Below are 19,985 nucleotides of genomic sequence, written 5' to 3'. Positions count from 1 at the left end.
AGAAAATTGACAGAACACTGTAAACCAGCTGTATTGGAAAAAATAAAAATCATTAAAAAAAGGGGGGGGTGATGTCCACCAGTATAGCATACAGGACTCAAATACAGTTTCTGTGAAAAGTGAGAAGCACTTCTGCCACCAGCTGATCACCAAAACAGTATTTTTAACTGAAAAGTTAATTTAGGAAAGGCTAATAGGCTTTTCCATATTTAAGTACTGAAGGGAGAATGAGTATTAGATAAAAGGTTTGGAAAGCTTACCAGGACAACAAATGTCCACAGTAGTTAGAAGTTTAAGAATTATTTAAACAGATATTTTGAGGACAGAATTAAGCTTTGAGGGCTAAGGACTGCATGTTCAGAAAAAGAAATATTCTAGTTTGAGGTAATTTGGGAAGTGAAAATAAAAAAGATAGTTAAAACACAATTTGGGTACCAGAGAGTCTAGACAGGGTCCCAAAGGCCCCTTTCCTTTAATAATCTCAGGGGCTCAAGAGAATTAGCTATGGTCTTTGAACGTGGAGTGGAAATAAGGGGAAACAGATATGACTTTTAAGCATTTAAAAATCACAATTTTGCCCAAGAGAAATGTAATATAAACCACATAATTTTAAACTTTCTAGCAGTCATATTAAAGAGAAACAGGAGAAATTAATTTTAATAATATTCTACTTAACCGACATGTCCAAAAACATTATCAATTCAACATTACTATAAAAGTTAATAGCAATATGTTTTACCTCTTTTATGCTAAGCCTTCGAAATCTGGTGTGTACACTCAGAGCACATCTCATTTCAGGCTAGCCTATTCCAAATGCTCAATAGCTACATACTGCTTCTGGCTACTACACCGGATAGTGAAGCTTTAAAATACAGCACCTGTACAAATTTGCCATACGAAAATTTTACCGGAGATTTTTGCCACATTCTACCTTAGAAAGCTTTGTCATTTGAAGTGGCTGCGCCAATTCTTCAGCCAAAAAAATGGGAAGACTATCAGCAAAGGATGAGTGCAAAAACTGTATGGATCTCGATGACAGCCTATGGGAGAAATTTCCAGATCTCCTAGAAGAAACCAGTGAAGCAACCAAGACATGGAAGAAGGTGCGCAAGTAGTAAGTGAACACTCTGGATGGGACATCTTGCAATGCGAAGGAAGTCGCCCGGAAGCTGGCGTGGTCATAAAATAATAAGAAACATTCATAGAAAGAATAACAGATTGCAAAGAAAAGTGACCTAATCAAAGTGGCAGGTTAAAAAAATGCATTAACTATTTTTTAATTAACGGAGGTTCAGAGTGCAGGACACAAGGCCAATAAGGATGGGAATCCAAAGAAGTCCGACTATAAAACGATTAAAAGAGGAACGACAGTTTGGGGCAGGGATGGTAAAACAAAAGCTGATGTTGAGGATGTGAAGCAACAGTCTGACTTAGGAAACGATGCCGTCCCCAGGGTCGCAGAACCCCGCCCAGGTAGTTCCAATGAGCAAAGGCGGAAAGGAAATGCTGCAGCCCTTAAGACAGACGCTTTCTCCTTTCCTTTCCTCCCCCTTAACCCAGGAGGCCCCAGAAACAGGTGCATCTTTTCTTCAAAAACTAAAAAAGAAATGCACTCGTAGACGCTGTAAGAACTCGCAGGCCCCCCAAACCAGCACTGTTAAACTCTAGCTCCCTCCCTCGGCGGTCTCGCCCGGCCCTGCTGATCTCCCGACCCGGACTCACCCAGGCCGCACGCCCGGGCCCGCTGCAGCAGTGGTGGGCCGCCGCCAGCCGGGTGAGGAGTAAGGGGAAAAGGCAAGGATGTCAGAGGACGCCAGAAACCTTGAGACCGCCACCGCCCCAGAGCCAGAGCCAGCACCTCAGACGTCCCAGGGCCCACCTGCGCAGGCACAGGAAGCACTTTCTGAGCCTGAGTGACAGTGCGCTACACCAATCGCCATCCCGGAACTTTACGCTTTTCCGCAAAGCGTAAGAAGACGCTTCATATTTTATAGGAGCAGGAGTTGAGGGCGGGGAGAGAACCAGCCAATAGGAAAAGCCATAAGGAGGAGGCGGGGCCTCTGTCGTTACCGCTCGGAGCCCCTCCTCCCACGCTCCGGCGCCCCAGCTGCCTAGGCTGTCGGGTCCCCTCCCACAGCCCCCAGAAGACTGCTTTGCGTTGCTCAGGGGCCGAGGGCGCGCGTGACTCTCGTACTCAATGTGAAGGGTGTGCCTCCGCAGCCGAGGGCGTAGAAGTGGGGACGCTGCATCCTCGGGGCCGCTGCACTCGCTTTCCCTTCGTTGTCGCGAACTCAGTCCGCCCGGGAGGCACCCCGTGACCGGTGCGATGAGTGCCAACGAAGACCAGGAGGTGAGTCCCGGGCTGGAAGCCCCTTTCCCGCGCAAGCGCGGTTCCCCGGCTGATCCCCGCGCCCCAGCCTGGCACTTGTCCTCGCCCCTGGAGTGAGGGTCTGGCTGGGGTGCCTCAAGTTTACCGGTGTCCTGCGAGGAGAGGCCTGGCTCGCCTCATGGCTAAGGAGTCGCCTCTGTCTTTCCTCCCCCGGCAGTTTTCTGCTTGGCAAACCCTGGTACCCCCAGGTCTCCTGCTAACAAGGACGAGTGTACTTGGTCCGCGATCCCGTACACTTGGCTGGCCTTAAATCCCGCGTGTTGTTTAGCGCGTGTTTTCTGAGTTAGGATCTTTGGAATCTAATGACCTTTAAAATTTAAAATCTGTTGGCTGGTAGAGAAAGTTGAATGAGTTAGGTTTCTGGTGCAGGAAAATGATGACACCAGTGTCTTCTGGCCATATTGTTTGGTGGAATCGTTTAATTTAACCACCTGGTGGTTGTCTAGTGGATACAAAGTCTATTTTGAGCTTACATGTGATACTGGAATTGTGTGGTTTATTTACACTTAGGTATTTTCTTTGAAATGCCCTTTGACATTAAATCATACATTCGAGTTGAAGGGGTCATCTCTAGGGGAACCTTCTAAATTTATAAGGTGTGTAGATGAGAAGGGTCTATAAAGTGATTGCCCCAAGGCACCAGAGTGAGTTTGCGGAAGAATCAGGACTAGAGTCAAAGTAGTTCACTCTGCATTTAGAATATACAACTTGAAAGCTCTTTGACATGATAGATGTCCTGGAATCTCTGGATCAGAAGTTGCCTTTAAAGAAGCCTGACAAGCTGTGGTATCTGAATCCTTCTAGACCATTCTTGCTTGGTGAGTTTCGAAGCTAAGGCGTGGGCAGTTCTTACTGTGAAGCTGGGAGCATATAGTGTAATGTTTCTCCAAGTTTGGCCCATGGACCACTGCCTAGAACCACTTGATGATGGTTGGAAAAACAGACACCTACACTCTACCTGAGATTTGCTGGGTCAAAATTCCTGTATGAGAACCAGGGACCTCCATTTAACAATAAAGTTCCATTCTTCTTCCACAGGGCTGATTTTCAGACACTTAAAGTTCATTTTTATGCCTGGTTTTTCAGATCTCCTCCTTATACTAACTGGTTCTTTAGCTTTTTTCCATTTATTCATTCTATTTAGTCCTTCACTCTTCTGGAATTGTGTGTCTGTGGACAGGTTATAAGTTTATTTATGTTCTGTTTTTAAATTGTGGCATCACAGTTTTCTACACATGGATTTACTGTCAACTAGAACCCTCAAAGTGCTTTATGCAGAGTGGTTTGTCTTTTTTTTATTATTTTTTATTTTTTTATTTTTTGTCTTTTTGCCTTTTCTAGGGCCGCTCCATATGGAGGTTCCCAGGCTAGGGGTCTAATCGGAGCTGTAGCCGCCGGCCTACACCACAACCACAGCAATGCAGGATCCAATCCATGTCTATGGCCTATACCACAGGTCATGGCAACACCAGATCCTTAACCCACTGAGCAAGGCCAGGGATCGAACCCGCAACCTCATGGTTCCTAGTCGGATTCATTAACCACTGAGCCACGCCAGGAACTCCTGGTTTGTCTGTTATCCTCCACTTTGTATGTTTTGGTATCTAAGGACAAGTTCTTCTACTTACCCTGTAAAGTTTCATCTTGTTAGGTTGTTTCTCAAGGGCTTTTTGCATTCTTCTGCCATCAGCATGATTCACTATCCCATCAAATAGTCATCCACAAGTTTGATAGGCCAGTCTTCAGTTTATGTTCCTGTCCAAGTCATTTAATTGAAATATGGGAAAGGATTAAGGACTAAAGGAGCAGCAGTGCATTTTGAGCAAGGTTGTTTGTTCCTGTCTCATCTCAGTTATTCTTGAATCCAGTTTGAATTTATATGTGTGTGTGTGTGTATTTTGTTTTGTTTTGTTTTGTTTCTGTGAAGGTAGCGAGAGAAACCTATGAGGCCTGGCTGAAATCCAGGTAGACTGTTTTGTGTATTTCCCTAATGTCCCAACCCGGTCACCCTCCCTGAGAAGGACTGTGTACACATTCCTTGTCTTTCATATACTTGCCAAGGCTTAGGCGCCACTCCTTACTCTCCTGGGGCCTTACAAACTCCTTCTTGAATGATCTGTCCTAAAATGTTGTCCATGTAGTTCACAGTCACCATCTTTAGTTCGTACAACTAACTAAAGACATGCATGTTTTTGGAAACTAAAATACATACCCAAGTACAGCCTTTCTTCTTTATCTTTTCTTAGGTATTTGTCAGTAATCACAAGAGTGATTGGGTCTCCTCATTTGTAAGCCCACAGTGTTCTGAGAAATACTTCCAGTCAAGGATTGCTGGTTACATATTTTCTCTTGTAGTCTTTTTTCCCATCTTAGATAGAAACTTGTCAGCTCTTTTCTAACTACCATTTTGAAAAGTTCTTTTTATTGTCTCTAAGTCTTTTTTCAAGTTTTGTATCATTCTGTAGTAGGCATTACAAATGTAAATAATATACGTAAATAATGGGGAACTACTGAGTTTCATATTTCTCTGCAAGCTTAATATTAATACTCTTTCTGCCCCAGACAGAGCAAAAGGGCACAGGCTCTGGAGTTGCTTTAAACTGAATCTTACTTTCCTCCATGGTAGGAAGGAGAAAATAATAAGATCTTCTTCACAGGAGTGATTTAAGAATTAAGCAAGGTAATCCCCTGTAAAATGCTTCACGGTGCTTGGCACATGGTGATCAAGTCAAGATTATCATTGTGACGTGTTAGTATATGCACAAGTGTTAGAAACATTGAAGGCCATGTAAGTTAGTCAGGTTATATGTGGTTTGAGTGGGCTCGAATCAGAAACAACAGACTCTTTGTTTCTAATCCATTTATATGACTAAACCACGCTCACTTGATTCCTTTCTTTCAGATGGAACTGGAGGCATTGCGTTCCATTTATGAAGGAGATGAAAGTTTCCGGGAATTAAGTCCAGTTTCATTTCAATATAGGGTAAGACCTGGCATGAGCAGGAGCTTTTACTGCTTTGTTGGGAAAGACTAAAGTTGCTTTTTAAAATGCTAGTTTAGTTCTATTGGTTTATTTATATATTTTGCTTTTTAGGGCCACACCTGGCATATGGAAGTTCCCAGGCTAGGGGCTGAATCAGAGCTGCAGCTGCCAGCCACAGCAACTCAGGATCCGAGCCGTGTCTGCAACCTAAACCATGGCTTATGCTAATGCCGGATCCTTAACCCATTGAACGAAGCCAGGGATCTTACCTGCATCCTCATGGATACTAGTCAGTTTTGTTTCCACTTCGCCACAACAGGAACTCCCTAGTTTGTTTTTTTAATTTGGTGGTGTGCATTTATTATGTCTTTGGATTTGCTGAAACATTTAAATGAAAACTCATCGCCATGACAGCCATTATTTTTAACCTTTGAAAACTTAATTCAGAAACTTTTAAAAACTAAGATAAACATATTTTTATTGCGACAGAATTATAAAATGTTAGAAATGGAAGAAACATTGGAAATTATGTGGTTTTACCTTCCAATCTTAAAGGTAACTTCTCTCAGTCCTAACTTCCTAAGCTCCCACAGCTGATACTGATAAATATTAGGATTAAAATCCAGGTCTCTGTTCCGAGTCTAGCATTCTTTTTATTACCCTATAATTTAGTCAAGAAAAGTTGATGTTCTATGTTATCAATATATGTGAATATTTTTTTACATATGTGAAATGTTGATTTTTCTTTAAAATAAAGGTAGCTTATAACTCTTTTTCAACAAGAAGCAGAACCAGTATTTTATTTAGTAAATAAATAACAGCCCATTCATCCAAACGATTTTAAGTAATCGTGGGTGGTTGAGGAAAGTATTTTGTAGATTTATGAGAGACTTAACAGTTATTAACATTGTCACCATTTAAGATAAATTGAGGGGTTCCCACTGTGACACAGTGGGATCGGAGGCGTCTCTGGAGTGCCAGGGTGCAGATTTGATCACCAGCCCAGCACAGTGGGTTAAAGGATCCGGCATTACCGCAGCTGCAGTATAGGTCTCAACTGCAGCTTGGATCTGATCCCTGGCCCCGAGGAACTCCCTATGCCACAGGGTGACCAAAGAAGAAAAAATAAATAAAATAAATTGAGAAATGGTCCTTATGCACGATTGTTATTGACTTCACAGGAAGTAAATCCTTTATAGTTATTTCCTTTAGAAACTCCCCTCTCTGCTCAGCGCTTCTCAATTCCTTTTCAAGCTCCAGAATTCTTACACCATTCCACTTATGTAATGACAAAGAGACTTTTAATGGCCAAAGTTAACTGTGAAGTTAAGCCCTAGGCCCTTCTATTTGAATACAGCCTCCTCCCCAGACTTCCCCAGCCAAGGCCACTCTCCCCCAGCAAGTGGGAGAGCCCTCTACACTTTGCTGAATGTCTGTGTTGACACCAGCAGGTACTCATGGAGCACAGCTTCCAGGCTGCTGCAGGACATGTGTGTCCTATCTGATGGACACTGCTGTGACCCGTAGGATAGTTTACTCATAAATATTTAAGACCCTTCATGATGTCTGCAGTTTACTTTCATATGGTTCAACAAAAAACCAAAGGGAGAAAATCCCATACATTGGGGAAGGTTTGTTGATCCGGTAGTAAAGCGGAAGAAAGAGAAGGTAGGTGGACTAAAAGGTATGTGGTGAAGAAGATACATATCAGTGAGTGTTCATTGGTCTATTCCAGTTTTTCTATAATATTAAGTATAAAAAAGCTGGAGAAAGCAGTTTTTCTGTAATATTAAGTATAAAAAAGCTGGAGAAAGCAAAAAAAAAAAAAGGCATCTTTAAATAATTCAGGTCAAATAAGGAGTCAAAAGATAGGAAATTTGAATTATAAAATAAATAAGTCCCGGGGATATAATGTACATCATGGTGACTTAGTTAATAATGGCCTGTTATGTATTTGACAGTTGCCAAGAGAGTAGACCTTAAAAGTTCTCATCACAAGGGGAAAAAAACTGTAACTGTGTGGTGATCAATGTTAACTAGACTTACTGTGGTGATCATTTTGCAATATATACAAATATTGAATCATTATATTGTCTACCCAAAACTAATATAATGTATGTTAGTTATACCTCAACAAAAGAATAAAGAAAAAGAAAAAAACTTACCCAAAAGTCGCTGTCCAGGGAGTTCCCTTCATGGCTCAGTGGGTTAGTTGATGTCTTATATTTGTCCTCAGAAAGCTTTGATGAAACAAAAAATAATGGACGTAGTCTTGGTGCTGGAAAAAGCTGGAGGCTGGCCAGAGAGACAGGCCATGGACATCAGCTAAAGCTGTTAAAACAGAGTAGGAATGAATTGAGGGTCAGCCTCCATTTATACTGCTCTCACTGTCTCGTGGGTCTTATCCCATACCCCTGAACTTCTCAAAATAGTACACTTCTAATCTGACCACAAGCATTGGAAGGAATTCATCATTTCATTTTATTTATTTATTTTTATTTTTTGTTTTTGGCTACTTAATATGTCCTCTTTTGGAGAAGTATTTGTTTAGATCCTTTGCCCATTTTTTTGTTTGTTTGTTTGTTTGTTTTTCGTCTTTTTGGTATTTCTTGGGCTGCTCCCACGGCATATGGATTTTCCCAGGCTAGGGGTCCGATCGGAGCTGCAGCCACCGGCCTACGCCAGAGCCATAGCAACGCGGGATCCAAGCGATCCAAGCCGCGTCTGCAACCTACACCACAGCTCACGGCAACGCCGGATCGTCAACCCACTGAGCAAGGGCAGGGACCGAACCCGCAACCTCATGGTTCCTAGTCGGATTCGTTAACCACTGCGCCACCGCGGGAACTCCGGAATTCATCATTTTAAAGATGATGATTGGAGAACAGACTTGTGGTTGCCGAGGGGGAGGGGGAGGGAGTGGGATGGACTGGGAATCTGGGGTTAATAGATGCAAACTATTGCCTTTGGAATGGATAAGCAATGAGATCCTGCGTATAGCACTGGGAACTATGTCTAGTCACTTATGATGGAACATGATAAAGTGAAAAAAGGAATGTATATATGCATGGATGACTGAGTCACTTTGCTGTACAGTAGAAAATTGACAGAACACTATAAACCAGCTATAATGGAAAAAATAATCATTTAAAAAATAAAGATCATAATTTAATATTGTCTCTGTATTTCTTTTTACAAGTCTAAGAGTTCCCTTTTTTTCAGATAGGTGAAAACGGTGATCCGAAAGCCTTTTTAATAGAGATTTCCTGGACAGAAACCTATCCCCAGACCCCTCCAATCATATCTATGAACGCCTTTTTTAACAACACCATGTAAGTATTGTTTTGTTTTCATTAGGGTTTTCTGGTCACTCTCTCTTTTACTTTTCTCTTAGCAGTATATTTCTCGTGCTTTTCTAGATCATCAGCTGTAAAGCAGAGCATCTTAGCCAAGTTACAGGAGGCAGTGGAAGTTAATCTCGGGACTGCCATGACGTACACGTTGTTCGAATACGCCAAGGACAATAAGGAGCAGTTCATGGAGAATCACCATCCCATTCATTCTGCTGTGAGCCAGGCATTTGTTTTTGCCACACTTTGTTTATTCGGGTTTAACTCTGCTAGTAATTCATTTTTACTAGTTATTATTTTTTTTAATTGGAAGGAGACTGTGTTAGGTTTAAAAAGAGAGTTACGTCCGAGTTAAGACCATGAATTTTAGATTTCTTAGTGTGTGTTTATCTTTAAAAATGGAATTATATTCTCTAGACTTTACCCTTTGCATAAGATTAGAATGCTTCATGTGCCCACCAAAACAAAGATATGTAAAACTAAATTTTTTTTTTTTTGGCCAGGCCTGCAACATCTGGAAATTCCTGGGCTAGGGATTTGGATCAAAGCTGCACCTCAGCAGTGACCTGAGCTACAGCAATGACAATGCTGGATATTTAGCCACTAGGCCACCAGAGAATTCCTGTTTTTTCAAATTTATTTAATATCTTCACAAAGCTCAGAGCATTCCTATGTAGTGCTGAAATACATATGAAATTACATACTTTCTCCTTGAGGCTTATTTAATTGTAAGTAAGCCTGCCACAATTCAATTTGAAGATGTTGCAGCTTAAGGAGCCTCTGTTAAATAGGAAAAGAAAATGGTTATATTTCTAGAATTATTTTAGGAAATAATCATCCTTTATGACCTTAAGTAGGTGTGTGTTGGACCCCTTTGCACTACATTGTGCACTGACAGACTTTCAGTCGTCAGTATCAGTTGAGTTTTGTCTATGAACCAAAGATCATGAATAGTCCTGGCATCCACCTTTCCAGCAGAGTCCAGGCAGATGCTGAGAGGCAGCTGGAGAAGCAGTGGCGAGTGGCAGCTCGATCTCTGGTGTAGGCACAGATGGTTTTTCTAAAGACATATTTAAACTTTCAAATACTAGCAAATGAACTGAATTATAAAATTACCTTGGCACTTCAGAGCTTAAGCATAATGCTGACATCAGACCTTCTTCCTCAGGGACCTGGTTCTAGCAGTGTAACTAATATCATATCCCTTAATGTGAACTTTGAGGAGAGTGAAACCAATAATGGGCTAAAGTCACCTGATCTAATAAATGAATATAATAATAAAGGATTCTGCTACTTCACACACTTAAAAATTGTTAACTTATTGCAGGTTGTAGCCATATGTAGTATAATTTAGTAAGTTTTAAGGCTTGAGTCCAAGAATTATTTCTTTTTTTCCTAGACATCCATAAGCAATATCATCTCAACTGAAGCTCCAAACACAGCCCCATCCAGTAAGAAAAAAGACAAAAAAGAACAACTTTCAAAAGCCCAGAAACGTAAGCTAGCAGATAAAACAGGTTTGTGTTACTTTTTTTTCTTTTATAACGTATGTAACCATGTTTCTTTTTGATGTGACATGGATGCTTAATAGCAGTTATTTAGATTGAGAAGATTAGTTCTCTATGGTCTATTCTTGGAACATTTGGATCAGCGACTATTTTAGGTCACAGACGTATACTGAAAATATTTATTACTCCTTTTACCACAAGAGATAAACATTTGAGAAGAAGTTAACCGAGTGGCAGAGTAACTATGAATGAGTCTTGAGACTGTGGGACATTAGAGTAGTGAACAAATGTGTGTTCCACTGGTACCTTCTCAGACATGTCCAAATTGTTTACCTTTATGACAGATAAGTATATTGAAGTTTTTTTGAAATACACTTCTAATTTGAGGTGAAGCCTGGTATACCATTAGATCTTCACACAATAAATAATTTAATGCTTTTGTCTATAGTTGACTTTATTCTTACATCAGTGAGATTTAAGAATACATATTTGATTTTTTTTTTTTTTTTTTTGTCTTTTTGCCTTTTCTTGAGCCACTCCTGTGGCATATGGAGGTTCCCAGGCGAGGGGTCTAATCGGAGCTGTAGCCACCGGCCTACGCCAGAGCCACAGCAACTCAGGATCGGAGCCGTGTCTGAGACCTACACCACAGCTCACGGCAACGCCAGATCCTTAACCCACTGAGCAAGGCCAGGGATCGAACCCACAACCTCATGGTTCCTAGTCAGATTCGTTAACCACTGCGTCATGTCAGGAACTCCCTTGATCCCTTTTTTTAATTTAATCTAAAACTTTGCAAATTGACATTAATCTGACTTTTTTCCCTCTTAAGGAAAATATTATCATATGTGCATTTATGCATTTATGTACATATACATGTGTGTACCTAGGTCTGTGTGTGTGTGTTATTGGTATAAGGGTACAAGCTGCCCTTTATTAGAAGAACTGACCCTTTTACTTTGGTGAAAAGATTTAAAATAATGCCCTTTCTTTTATAAAGTGATGGTAGTTTTTTGGTTGTTTATGTTTTGTTTAATGGTATTTGTGGTGGGATAAAAAGAGAGCAACCTGTGTTGGCCCTCAGAATACATTTTTTAAATTGTGATGGTTTATGAAATAAAAAATCTGAGAATCCGGAGTTCCCATCATGGCGCAGCGGAAACGGATCTGACTAGGAACCATGAGGTTGTAGGTTCAATCCCTGGACTCGCTCAGTGGGTCAACCATCTGGCATTGCTGTGAGCTCTGGTGTAGGTCGCAGACTTGGCTCAGATCCCATGTTGCTGTGGCTGTGGTGTAGGCTGGCAGCTATAGCTCCTATTAGACCCCTATCCTGGAACCTCAATATGCAGCTAGTGTGGCCCATAGAAGAAAAAAAAAAAAAGGCAAAAAATTAAAATAAAAAAAACTTAAAATCTGAGAATCCATTAAGTCTACTGACAGCATCCAAGGATAAACAACAGAAGCAGTAAATTGTAGCCATTACAGTCTGTGTTTTTTAGAATTTTGGTTCTTTTCTTTTTGGATGTTTAGCATTTATGTTAGTTCGTTACCTCTTATTTTCATCCATAGTGACCTGTGGTCAGTCCCTTTGATTAGTATCTCCCTACCTCCCTTTCCTTGATGATAGCCACCTTATCATCCTGTAATTTTGGTATAGGAGCTTATGACTTGAGACTTGCATTCCAAATAAAGCTTTAATGGGACAATCATGGCACTATGGGTAAGTTTTAGTTACCAGCATTGCTGATCTGTCCCCATGCCCCTTATAACCAGTAACCAGTGAGATAAGATTCTAACTGGCATGAAGGGGAAAGAACCATTAGCACCTAAAACTGAGTTCCAGTGATCCTGCTTTTCTCCTGTAAGAATCACAGGGTTAATTTTTGTTTCTCTTACTATAAAATTAGTGTACCTGGAGTTCCCATCATGACTCAGCAGTAATGAACACGACTAGTATCTGTGAGGACAAGGGTTCAATCCCTGGCCTCACTCAGTAGGTTAAGGATCCTGTGTTGCCATGAGCTGGGGTGTAGGTCACAAACAAGGCTCAGATCCCACATTGTTGTGACTGTGGTGAAGGCGGGCAGCTGCAGCTCTGATACAACCCCTAGCCTGGGAACTTCCATATCTTCCATATACCGGGGATATGACCCTAGAAAAGATAAAAAAAATAAATAAATAAATAAATAAAAAGTGTACCTGATTTGAATGTAAATTTTCAGGATTTCATAAAATGAGACATATAGATACATCAAGCAAAGAGAAAAAATCAAACAATTTTAAATTGAAAAATTTTTAGATTGCATTTAGTAAACTGTTCTTCAAATTTCAATATTCTATTAAAAGAGTGGAATTACTTCATAAACTGTAAATTGTTACAGCTCCAATTTGACCCCTAGCTGGGAACCTCCATATGCCCTAAAAAAGCCAAAATAAATAAATAAAAAGATTGAGCTTTCTTTGAAGCACTCACAACAGATTAAAGCCCTGATTAAAGAAAGTCGGATTAAATAATGGATATTTTATTGGAGCAAAGCAGTTAATAATAAGTTGTCTGGCCTCCTGTTAGGTTTGAAGGCAGACATTTGTTGCGAAGGCCTCTTGTCTCCAGCCTGCTTCTTTGTGTGAACGCTAACCCTGGAAACAGCAAACTGACACAACTTCTTATTTCCATAAGCAGTGAAATTGTGCAAAAGCATAAAACTAAGACACTGATTAGCTCTTTTTCCAGGCATTACCAGCTCACCTCCATATTTTATCCTCACTATCAGGTTTTGTCTTGAATGAAAACAGGGTAAATGTGAAAAGAGGTACACCTGAAATACTTTGCAAGTATCCCCAGGAGAACAGTGCTTGCGGTTCACAATGATGGTAAACTACTTTTCCAACTTAATAATAAGTTGGAATAATAAGTGATTTAAATCTTTAACCCATTTGTTGTAGAGAATAGTATATGAAATCTTCCTGAAATTTAAATGTCATTGATTGGTCTTAGAAATAAAGTTACTGTTTTTATCCTCTAGATCACAAAGGAGAACTTCCTCGAGGATGGAACTGGGTTGATGTGGTGAAGGTATATAATATTTATAATCCAGTCTTCAAAAAATTGTTACAATCATTGCCTTCTAATAACAAAATTTGTATCTTCTATTTTCTCCCCGTCAACCTTTGGATTTTACGTGGATGTCTGTTTCCTTTTTCACATTCAGCATGTAAGTATTTTTGAAATATCCTTTACATTTTTCTCTTCCCAACACCCTCAGTTTTAGGTTTTCTTTTTTTTGAACAATGGAAAACTGTAGAAATGAGTTTTAATACAGTAAAAGATGTCTGTTGAAATACCTCTTAAGAGTGGATGAACTTAAATATGACTGTTGACAATAGGGAATTTTCAGAACCAAGTCATGAAAAGGAGTGCTTTGATCTCTTAGTAGAAGTTTAGTATTTTTTTTGTTTTTTTTTTGTTTTGTTTTTTTTTTTTTGTCTTTTTGCTATTTCTTTGGGCCGCTTCCGCGGCATATGGAGGTTCCCAGGCTAGGGGTCTAATCGGAGCTGTAGCCACCGGCCTACGCCAGAGCCACAGCAATGCAGGATCCGAGCCGTGTCTGCAACCTACACCACAGCTCACGGCAACGCCGGATCTGTTAACCCACTGAGCAAGGGCAGGGACCGAACCCGCAACCTCATGGTTCCTAGTCGGATTCGTTAACCACTGCGCCACGACGGGAACTCCGAAGTTTAGTATTTTTTAGGGCAAACCCTAAAATGTAGTTTCCCACCATTGTCAAGAAAGATTTTCTATTTTTGTTGTTTAAAATTGCTTACTTTCCACTTGGAATTTTTTGCCGATTTCTCTCCGTGTTTTTCTTGCATTACTCATCAACTGATCTTTAACGCAGTGCATTCATTCCCCGTGTGAGACGTCACACAGTGAGGTTATGTTTTCAAAGAATCCTGTTCAAAGTAGCTGAGCCTGAAGTTGGGAGGTAGTTGCATATGGTGAAAGCCGTAGGTGGTGCAGGTTACTTGAACCTTGTTGCCTTTTGTTCTATTAACTGTAAATGTTTGCTTTTGCTATTAAGTGGAAATCAGGAACTCACCTACTATGACAGCTTAAACTCATTGAACATTTCTCTCCTCTTTTTTTATAGTTAAGCAAAACTGGCTCTAAAGATGATGAATAGTTCTTGGAATTTGAGACGAGGGAAGCGCATCCCTTAAAAAATAAACGGGGTTCAGAATCTTTCATTACTCTTTTCTGGAATTGAGGTGACTTTTTATAAAACAATTTTTTTGTATGTTTCTTATGTAAAAAGAAATGTTTTAAGCTGAACGTTCATGAAGAGATCTGGTTGTGTTAAATTATTTTCACAAACTTGCCTTAATAAAAGGTGAACATTACTACTGTTTAGTATGCTCTGGAAGCCAGTTGGGCTTTGTAAATGGACACATATGAGCAATTATAAATAATGTGCTAATTTATATAATCTGATTCTAGTGGATGTGGTTTTTTTAAAGGAATATGAAGCCCTTTTCAGTGCTCATCTCGATGGAGGGAATTCTGAGTGAGCAGTGAGTCCAGCATGTGATCCATGTCAGTAGGCTTCTCGTCTTTTAAGTCCTCATCTGTTCTTTCTCTTAATGACTGAAGCATAAATTGCTTCAGAGAAATTTAAATACTAGAATTTGAACTTTATACATACTATTTGTAGTTCCTTTTTATTTTTCAAGGGTGAACTGCTTTTTAATAAATGAGTATTTGTTTATCCATTTCTCTTGGTTTGGGTCATGACGTTTGATCACAGAGCTTTCATGGTATGTGGAAGAGGAGAAAGAAAAAAACCCAAATCTGCCAAATACATTAGAAAGCATTTGAACAGAAGTGCTGTTTCCTATTTAAAACATTTCTCTTTGCTACATATACCAAGGTGGGGATAAAAGATGCCTTAATATTTAATTTTTTATGTTACTAGAGACAGTGGTTTTAATAAATTCCTATTTATCTGTCATTGTATATTTTTAGTTGTTTGGTAACAGTTCTTCTAAACGTTTTAATAGAAAATCATATTTCAAGCCACGTTTGTTTTCGAGTATCCAAATATATGTCTCAGGAGTTCCCACTGTGGTGCGTGGAAACGAATCTGACTAGGAACCATGAGGTTTTGGGTTTGATCCCTGGCCTTGCTCAGTGGGTTAAGGATCTGGCGTTGCCATGAGCTGTGGTGTAGGTCGAAGACTTGGCTAGGATCTAGCATTGCTGTGGCTGTGGTTTAGGCCGGCGGCTACAGCTCTGGTTAGATCCCTAGCCTGGGAACCTCCATATGCCATGTGTGTGGCCCAAAAAAAGCAAAAAAACAAAAACAAATATATGTCTCAGCCCAAATGGACATAGAAGTCTTTTAAATGCTGAAGCTATAGTACATGCTTAATTATTTTTTAAGTCATTCATAGAGGAAACTGTTAGTGTAGTGTTATCAGGAAGTTATTGATGTGTATGTGTGGTTTATGGTGATTCTGTATGTGCTCCCAGCTTCAAAAACCCTTAGAACTACTGTTGTGGTGTCTGGAAGGGTCAGTTGTTGGTTCTTCAAATTATACCTGTGCAGCCTGGGTCTGAGTTTTTAAAGAATATTTAACTAAGAGGTTTCCTTAGCAAAAGGAAGTTTGAGTTGTATCCTGGGTTTTTGCTAGGTTAACATTGGCTTCAGTTAAATCGTTTGAATTATAAAGTAAGTATAATTACGGTGAAGAACTTCAGTCTCATTTTTAAATGCTGAATCCCATTTTATTTCTTGAATTAATGGTAGGTCAAAATTCAGGACCCCTGGAATATGCCAGCTTTGGTTTGGGGGTTGTGTGTGTTTTTGTTATGTTGATTTGTTTGCCTGATTTTTAACGGAACTGAAACCACTAGATCTGCCAGTGGAGGAAAATGCTTTGCTCTGAAGATTCTGCAATTGTTCAGGTGTATCGTGGTTCATAGATTACAAAGAATAATGCTAGTTAAATGCCAATGAACTATTTTTACTCTTTTTATATGAAATGTACAAAATTTGGGGGGTGATGGTGGCAGTGGTGCCTCTTATACTACCTGATGTAAAACACTTGAACGTTCCCATCAATATTGCCATCATCTGTTTAATACTCCCAGTATATTTTCTCAAAGTCTGTTTACTTAAAATTGTATGGAATGACATAATAAGCAATAAAATCTGAATTACACACAGTGATTTTTCTACATGTTTTGTTTGGCATCACTTGAGAGAGAATTGTTGGTTTTATAGCTTTGCATGGACTTAGGGTGCACGATGTACCATCCTGCTAGAAACTGTTCAAAATGTTGGACTAAAAAAAAAAAACTTTTTAAATGAGCTGATGAGGGAGTTCCCGTTGTGGCTCAGCGATAAGGAACCCAACTAGGATCCATGAAATTGCAGGTTCTATCCCTGGCCTTGCTTAGTGGGTTAAGGGTCCAGTGTTGCCGTGAGCTGTGGTGTAGGTCACAGATGCAGCTCGGATCTGGCATTGCTGTGGCTGTGGCATAGGCCAACAGCTGTAGCTCTGATTTGACCCCTAGCCTGGGAACTTCCATATGCTGCACTTGTAGCCCTAAAAAGTAAATAAATAAATAAGCTGATGGAGAGGGTGAGAAATACTCAGAGCCTAAAAAAGTAAATGAAAGTTGGAATCTTGAGGTTAAGGACAGCTTTCGTTTTTCTCAGCTCCTGGGGACCCAGAGGATAGGAGATGAAGTTCTGGAACCATCCATCCAGGGTCTGGACAAGCACAGGATGCTTGAGGCTGAGACCTGTCCCCCGTGGGAGCCCTGAGGAATTGTTCTTGTCTTGAACTTTGGTTCTGGGTAGAGTGGAAAGATAAAAGTTTGCATACATACACTCTCCTGCCGGCTCATAGCAAGTTACCTCATGATGGGTTTCAGCCCAAGCTCCTCCCCCACGTGGGCAATCTCAAAAAAATAAAATACCCTCAAGCCAAGTTGGTACCAAGTGGGTAGAAGCTCTGGTCAACTAGTAGAAATGACCACAAATTCCCTCTGGAAGGTTGGACCCACCTTCAACCCAGACCTCCAGAGAAGCACAGAGTGAAAACAAAACAAGAGGCATTTGGAGTATTTATCCAACTGCAATTTGTGATCCATTAGTAAAGAAATTAATTGAGGGACTTTACCAGCAGTTTTGCTAATGAAATGGACTAGAGTAGAATTAAACAGAAAATACCAGCATACACTATATGTTGTAAAGGGATTTGGGGTGTGTACATGTAAGTATTATGTAAAATGTATTTCTTAAAGTAATGGTTAAAAAAAAAGAGTTGGAAAGCCACAGTTAAGAGCACGCAAAAGCTGGAAAAAATTTTATATGAAGACTATTCATTTTTAAAAATACAAAATGTGCTTTTCAAAGTGCTAGGAACATTTGTCATTGATTTCACATTATTTCTGAAAACCAGTTAGGTCACATTGCATAGTATAATGAGAGAGGAGCAAAGCGTTTGATTTAGAGAAGAATATTTTTTTTTCCTTTTTAGGGCTGCACCTGCAGCATGTGGAAGTTCCCAGGCCAGAGGTCAAATTGAAGCTGCAGTTGCGGGCCTACTCCACAGCCGCAGCAATGCCAGATCCAAGCCTTGTCGAGACCTACACTGCAGCAACGCCAGATCCTTAACCCCACTGAGTGAGACCAGGGATCAAACCCCACGGATACTAGTCGGGTTTATTACCACTCAGTCACAACAAGAACTCCTAGAGTAGGATTTTTAATGACTTTGTAAACTTACAATACGGAAAATTCTTGCAGGACAATATTCCATTATATGAAGAACTTAAGAGGACATATAAGAACTAACATCTGAATAAATAAATAATTGTAATAGTGGGAGTTTCTCTTGTGGCTCAGCGGAAACGAATCTGACTAGTATCCATGAGGACACAGTTTCCATCCCTGACCTCACTCAGGGTTAAGGATCCAACGTAGTCATGAGCTGTGGTATAGGTCACAGATGTGGCTCAGATCTGGCATTGCTGTGGCTGTGGCGTAGGTTGGCAGCTACAGCTCTGATTGGACCCCTAGCCAGGGAACCTCCATATGCCACGGGTGTGGGCCTGAGAAGACAAAAAAAAAAGTAATAGCATTAATTTTGTAATGTTAAGAAACCAAAAATTAAAAAATTAGTTCAATTTCCGCACCATTTCTAGAGGAATAATCATTTTATTCCTGGATTTCCTGTATAAATCCAGTTACCAAAGTAAATTATAATCTGCTGATAGTGGTGATAAAATAGTCTGGAAACACTCCCACCCCTGACCCTTTTCCCTGTCTGTTTCTGCTAGTAGCTGGGAAGCTTAAAATGACCTTGTATGTTCCTCTGGAGCCTTCTGGAGCTACACTAGGTCTTTTTCTGTGGCTCCCACAAAGATTGGCCTGTTGGGACACTTTTCTTGATGTTTTAAACAACAAACTGTCTCTATGTTCCATTCTTTCTTCTTTTACTCATCAAAGAGAATGCAAGTTATAAAAGGAGGAACCTCCACCAGGGGTGGGGGGATGCAGATAAAAACATTTTGCTTCACAATTAAGAGGTTAGAAATTAACCTTGAAAGTTTTCATCTGTGACAGTGTTTAGAGTACAGAAGGAGATGAGGAGAAAGGTCTTCATTTCATATGTGGAATTTCAGAGGACCAGCCTTGCTAGCCTTACTGTTATTCAGTGTGTCGACTGAAGAATCCTTTGCTCCAGTGCTTCATCCCACTGCTATTGCAAGGTGACATTGCATATTCGTTTTTCCAGAGGGCAGTAGGTATTCTGAATCAGTTACCGTCCACCCCATTTGTGAAGGAACATACTAAGGCTTGGACCCTTGAATACTGGGAAAATTGTATGAAGGTTATGAAGATTAGAGAAAATGTGAAGAGCCTAAAACCCTAGTGGTTACAAAACCAAAGTGGATCTCTCTGAGGTTTCGGTAGAAGCAAACACTTTATTAATTCCTACATTCTTTTCACTGTCTGCTTTGAATTCTTAAAACCACACCTCAAATTCTACCCAATAATGTGATATTTTAAAAAACCCACTAATGTGTAGAGTTCCCTTGGTGGCTTAGTGGTTAACGAACCCAACTAGGATCCATGAGGTTGCGAGTTGGATCAGTGAGTTAAGAATCTGGTGTGCCATGAGCTGTGTAGGTTACAGACACGGCTCGGATCTGGCATCACTGTGGCTATGGTGTAGGCAGGCAGCTGCAGCCTCAAATTCAACCCCTAGCCTGAGAGCCTCCATGTGCCTCAGGTGTGGCCCTAAAAAGCAAAAATAAATAAAATAAAAACAAACCAAAAAACCCCTACTAATGTGAGGGAATTTCTGTTGTGGTGAATCTGCCTAGCATCTATGAGGATGTGGGCTCTATCCCTGGCCTCACTCAGTGGGTTAAGGATTTGGCATTGCTGTGGCTGTGGTATAGGTCGGCAGCTGTAGTTCCAATTCGACCACTAGACTGGGAACTTCCATGTGCCACAGGTGTGGCCCTAAAAAGAAAAAACAAAACAAAACAAAAAAGATACTGATGTGAAATAAATTAAAAACCACTGAAACCTTTTCCTCTTTCTGTCCTATTTCTCGAAGATTACTACATCTAGAATCTGCCAGTTGGCCATTTCACTTGACAAATACTAAAGAAACTAAATATGCCTTACCTTCCAGGAGCTGCTCAAAGATAAAGTTTTAAATTAGTGGAT

General features: G+C 40.3%; 2 protein-coding genes across 6 annotated transcripts in view; one reads left to right on the top strand and one right to left on the bottom strand.

Annotated features, from left to right (window-relative positions):
- Positions 1 to 1,963, bottom strand: part of TRAPPC11 (trafficking protein particle complex 11) — a 51,131-nt gene extending 49,168 nt beyond the window's left edge. The window contains exon 1 of one of the 3 annotated variants that reach the window (XM_003133337.5): positions 1,723 to 1,963. Coding sequence is in view for 2 of the 3 variants with exons in the window: in XM_021074797.1 (XP_020930456.1) it covers positions 740 to 793 (54 nt within the window). In the remaining variant the exon portion in view is untranslated. Of the gene's footprint in view, positions 1 to 739; positions 1,070 to 1,722 lie in introns of those variants that run through there. The other 2 variants (XM_021074797.1, XM_021074796.1) reach the window with 2 other exon arrangements.
- Positions 2,059 to 16,463, top strand: RWDD4 (RWD domain containing 4). 3 transcript variants are annotated; one of them, XM_013984029.2, is made up of 8 exons: positions 2,059 to 2,350; positions 5,292 to 5,372; positions 8,595 to 8,704; positions 8,792 to 8,939; positions 10,122 to 10,239; positions 13,257 to 13,306; positions 13,443 to 13,445; positions 14,385 to 16,463. In XM_013984029.2, the coding sequence occupies exons 1-8, from the start codon at positions 2,327 to 2,329 to the stop codon at positions 14,415 to 14,417; spliced, it is 567 nt and encodes a 188-aa protein (XP_013839483.1). In that variant the 5' UTR covers positions 2,059 to 2,326; the 3' UTR covers positions 14,418 to 16,463. The 3 variants fall into 3 exon arrangements, with proteins under 3 accessions (XP_013839483.1, XP_020930777.1, XP_020930778.1); XM_021075119.1 differs by having other exon boundaries at positions 2,075 to 2,350; positions 8,599 to 8,704; XM_021075118.1 differs by having other exon boundaries at positions 2,069 to 2,350; positions 13,257 to 13,445.

The sequence above is a fragment of the Sus scrofa genome, chromosome 15 (assembly GCF_000003025.6).
Source record: "Sus scrofa isolate TJ Tabasco breed Duroc chromosome 15, Sscrofa11.1, whole genome shotgun sequence".
Classification (NCBI taxonomy): Eukaryota; Metazoa; Chordata; class Mammalia; order Artiodactyla; family Suidae; genus Sus; species Sus scrofa.
Note: the sequence above shows the minus strand (reverse complement) of the source record. Positions and strands in the feature narration are given on the sequence as shown.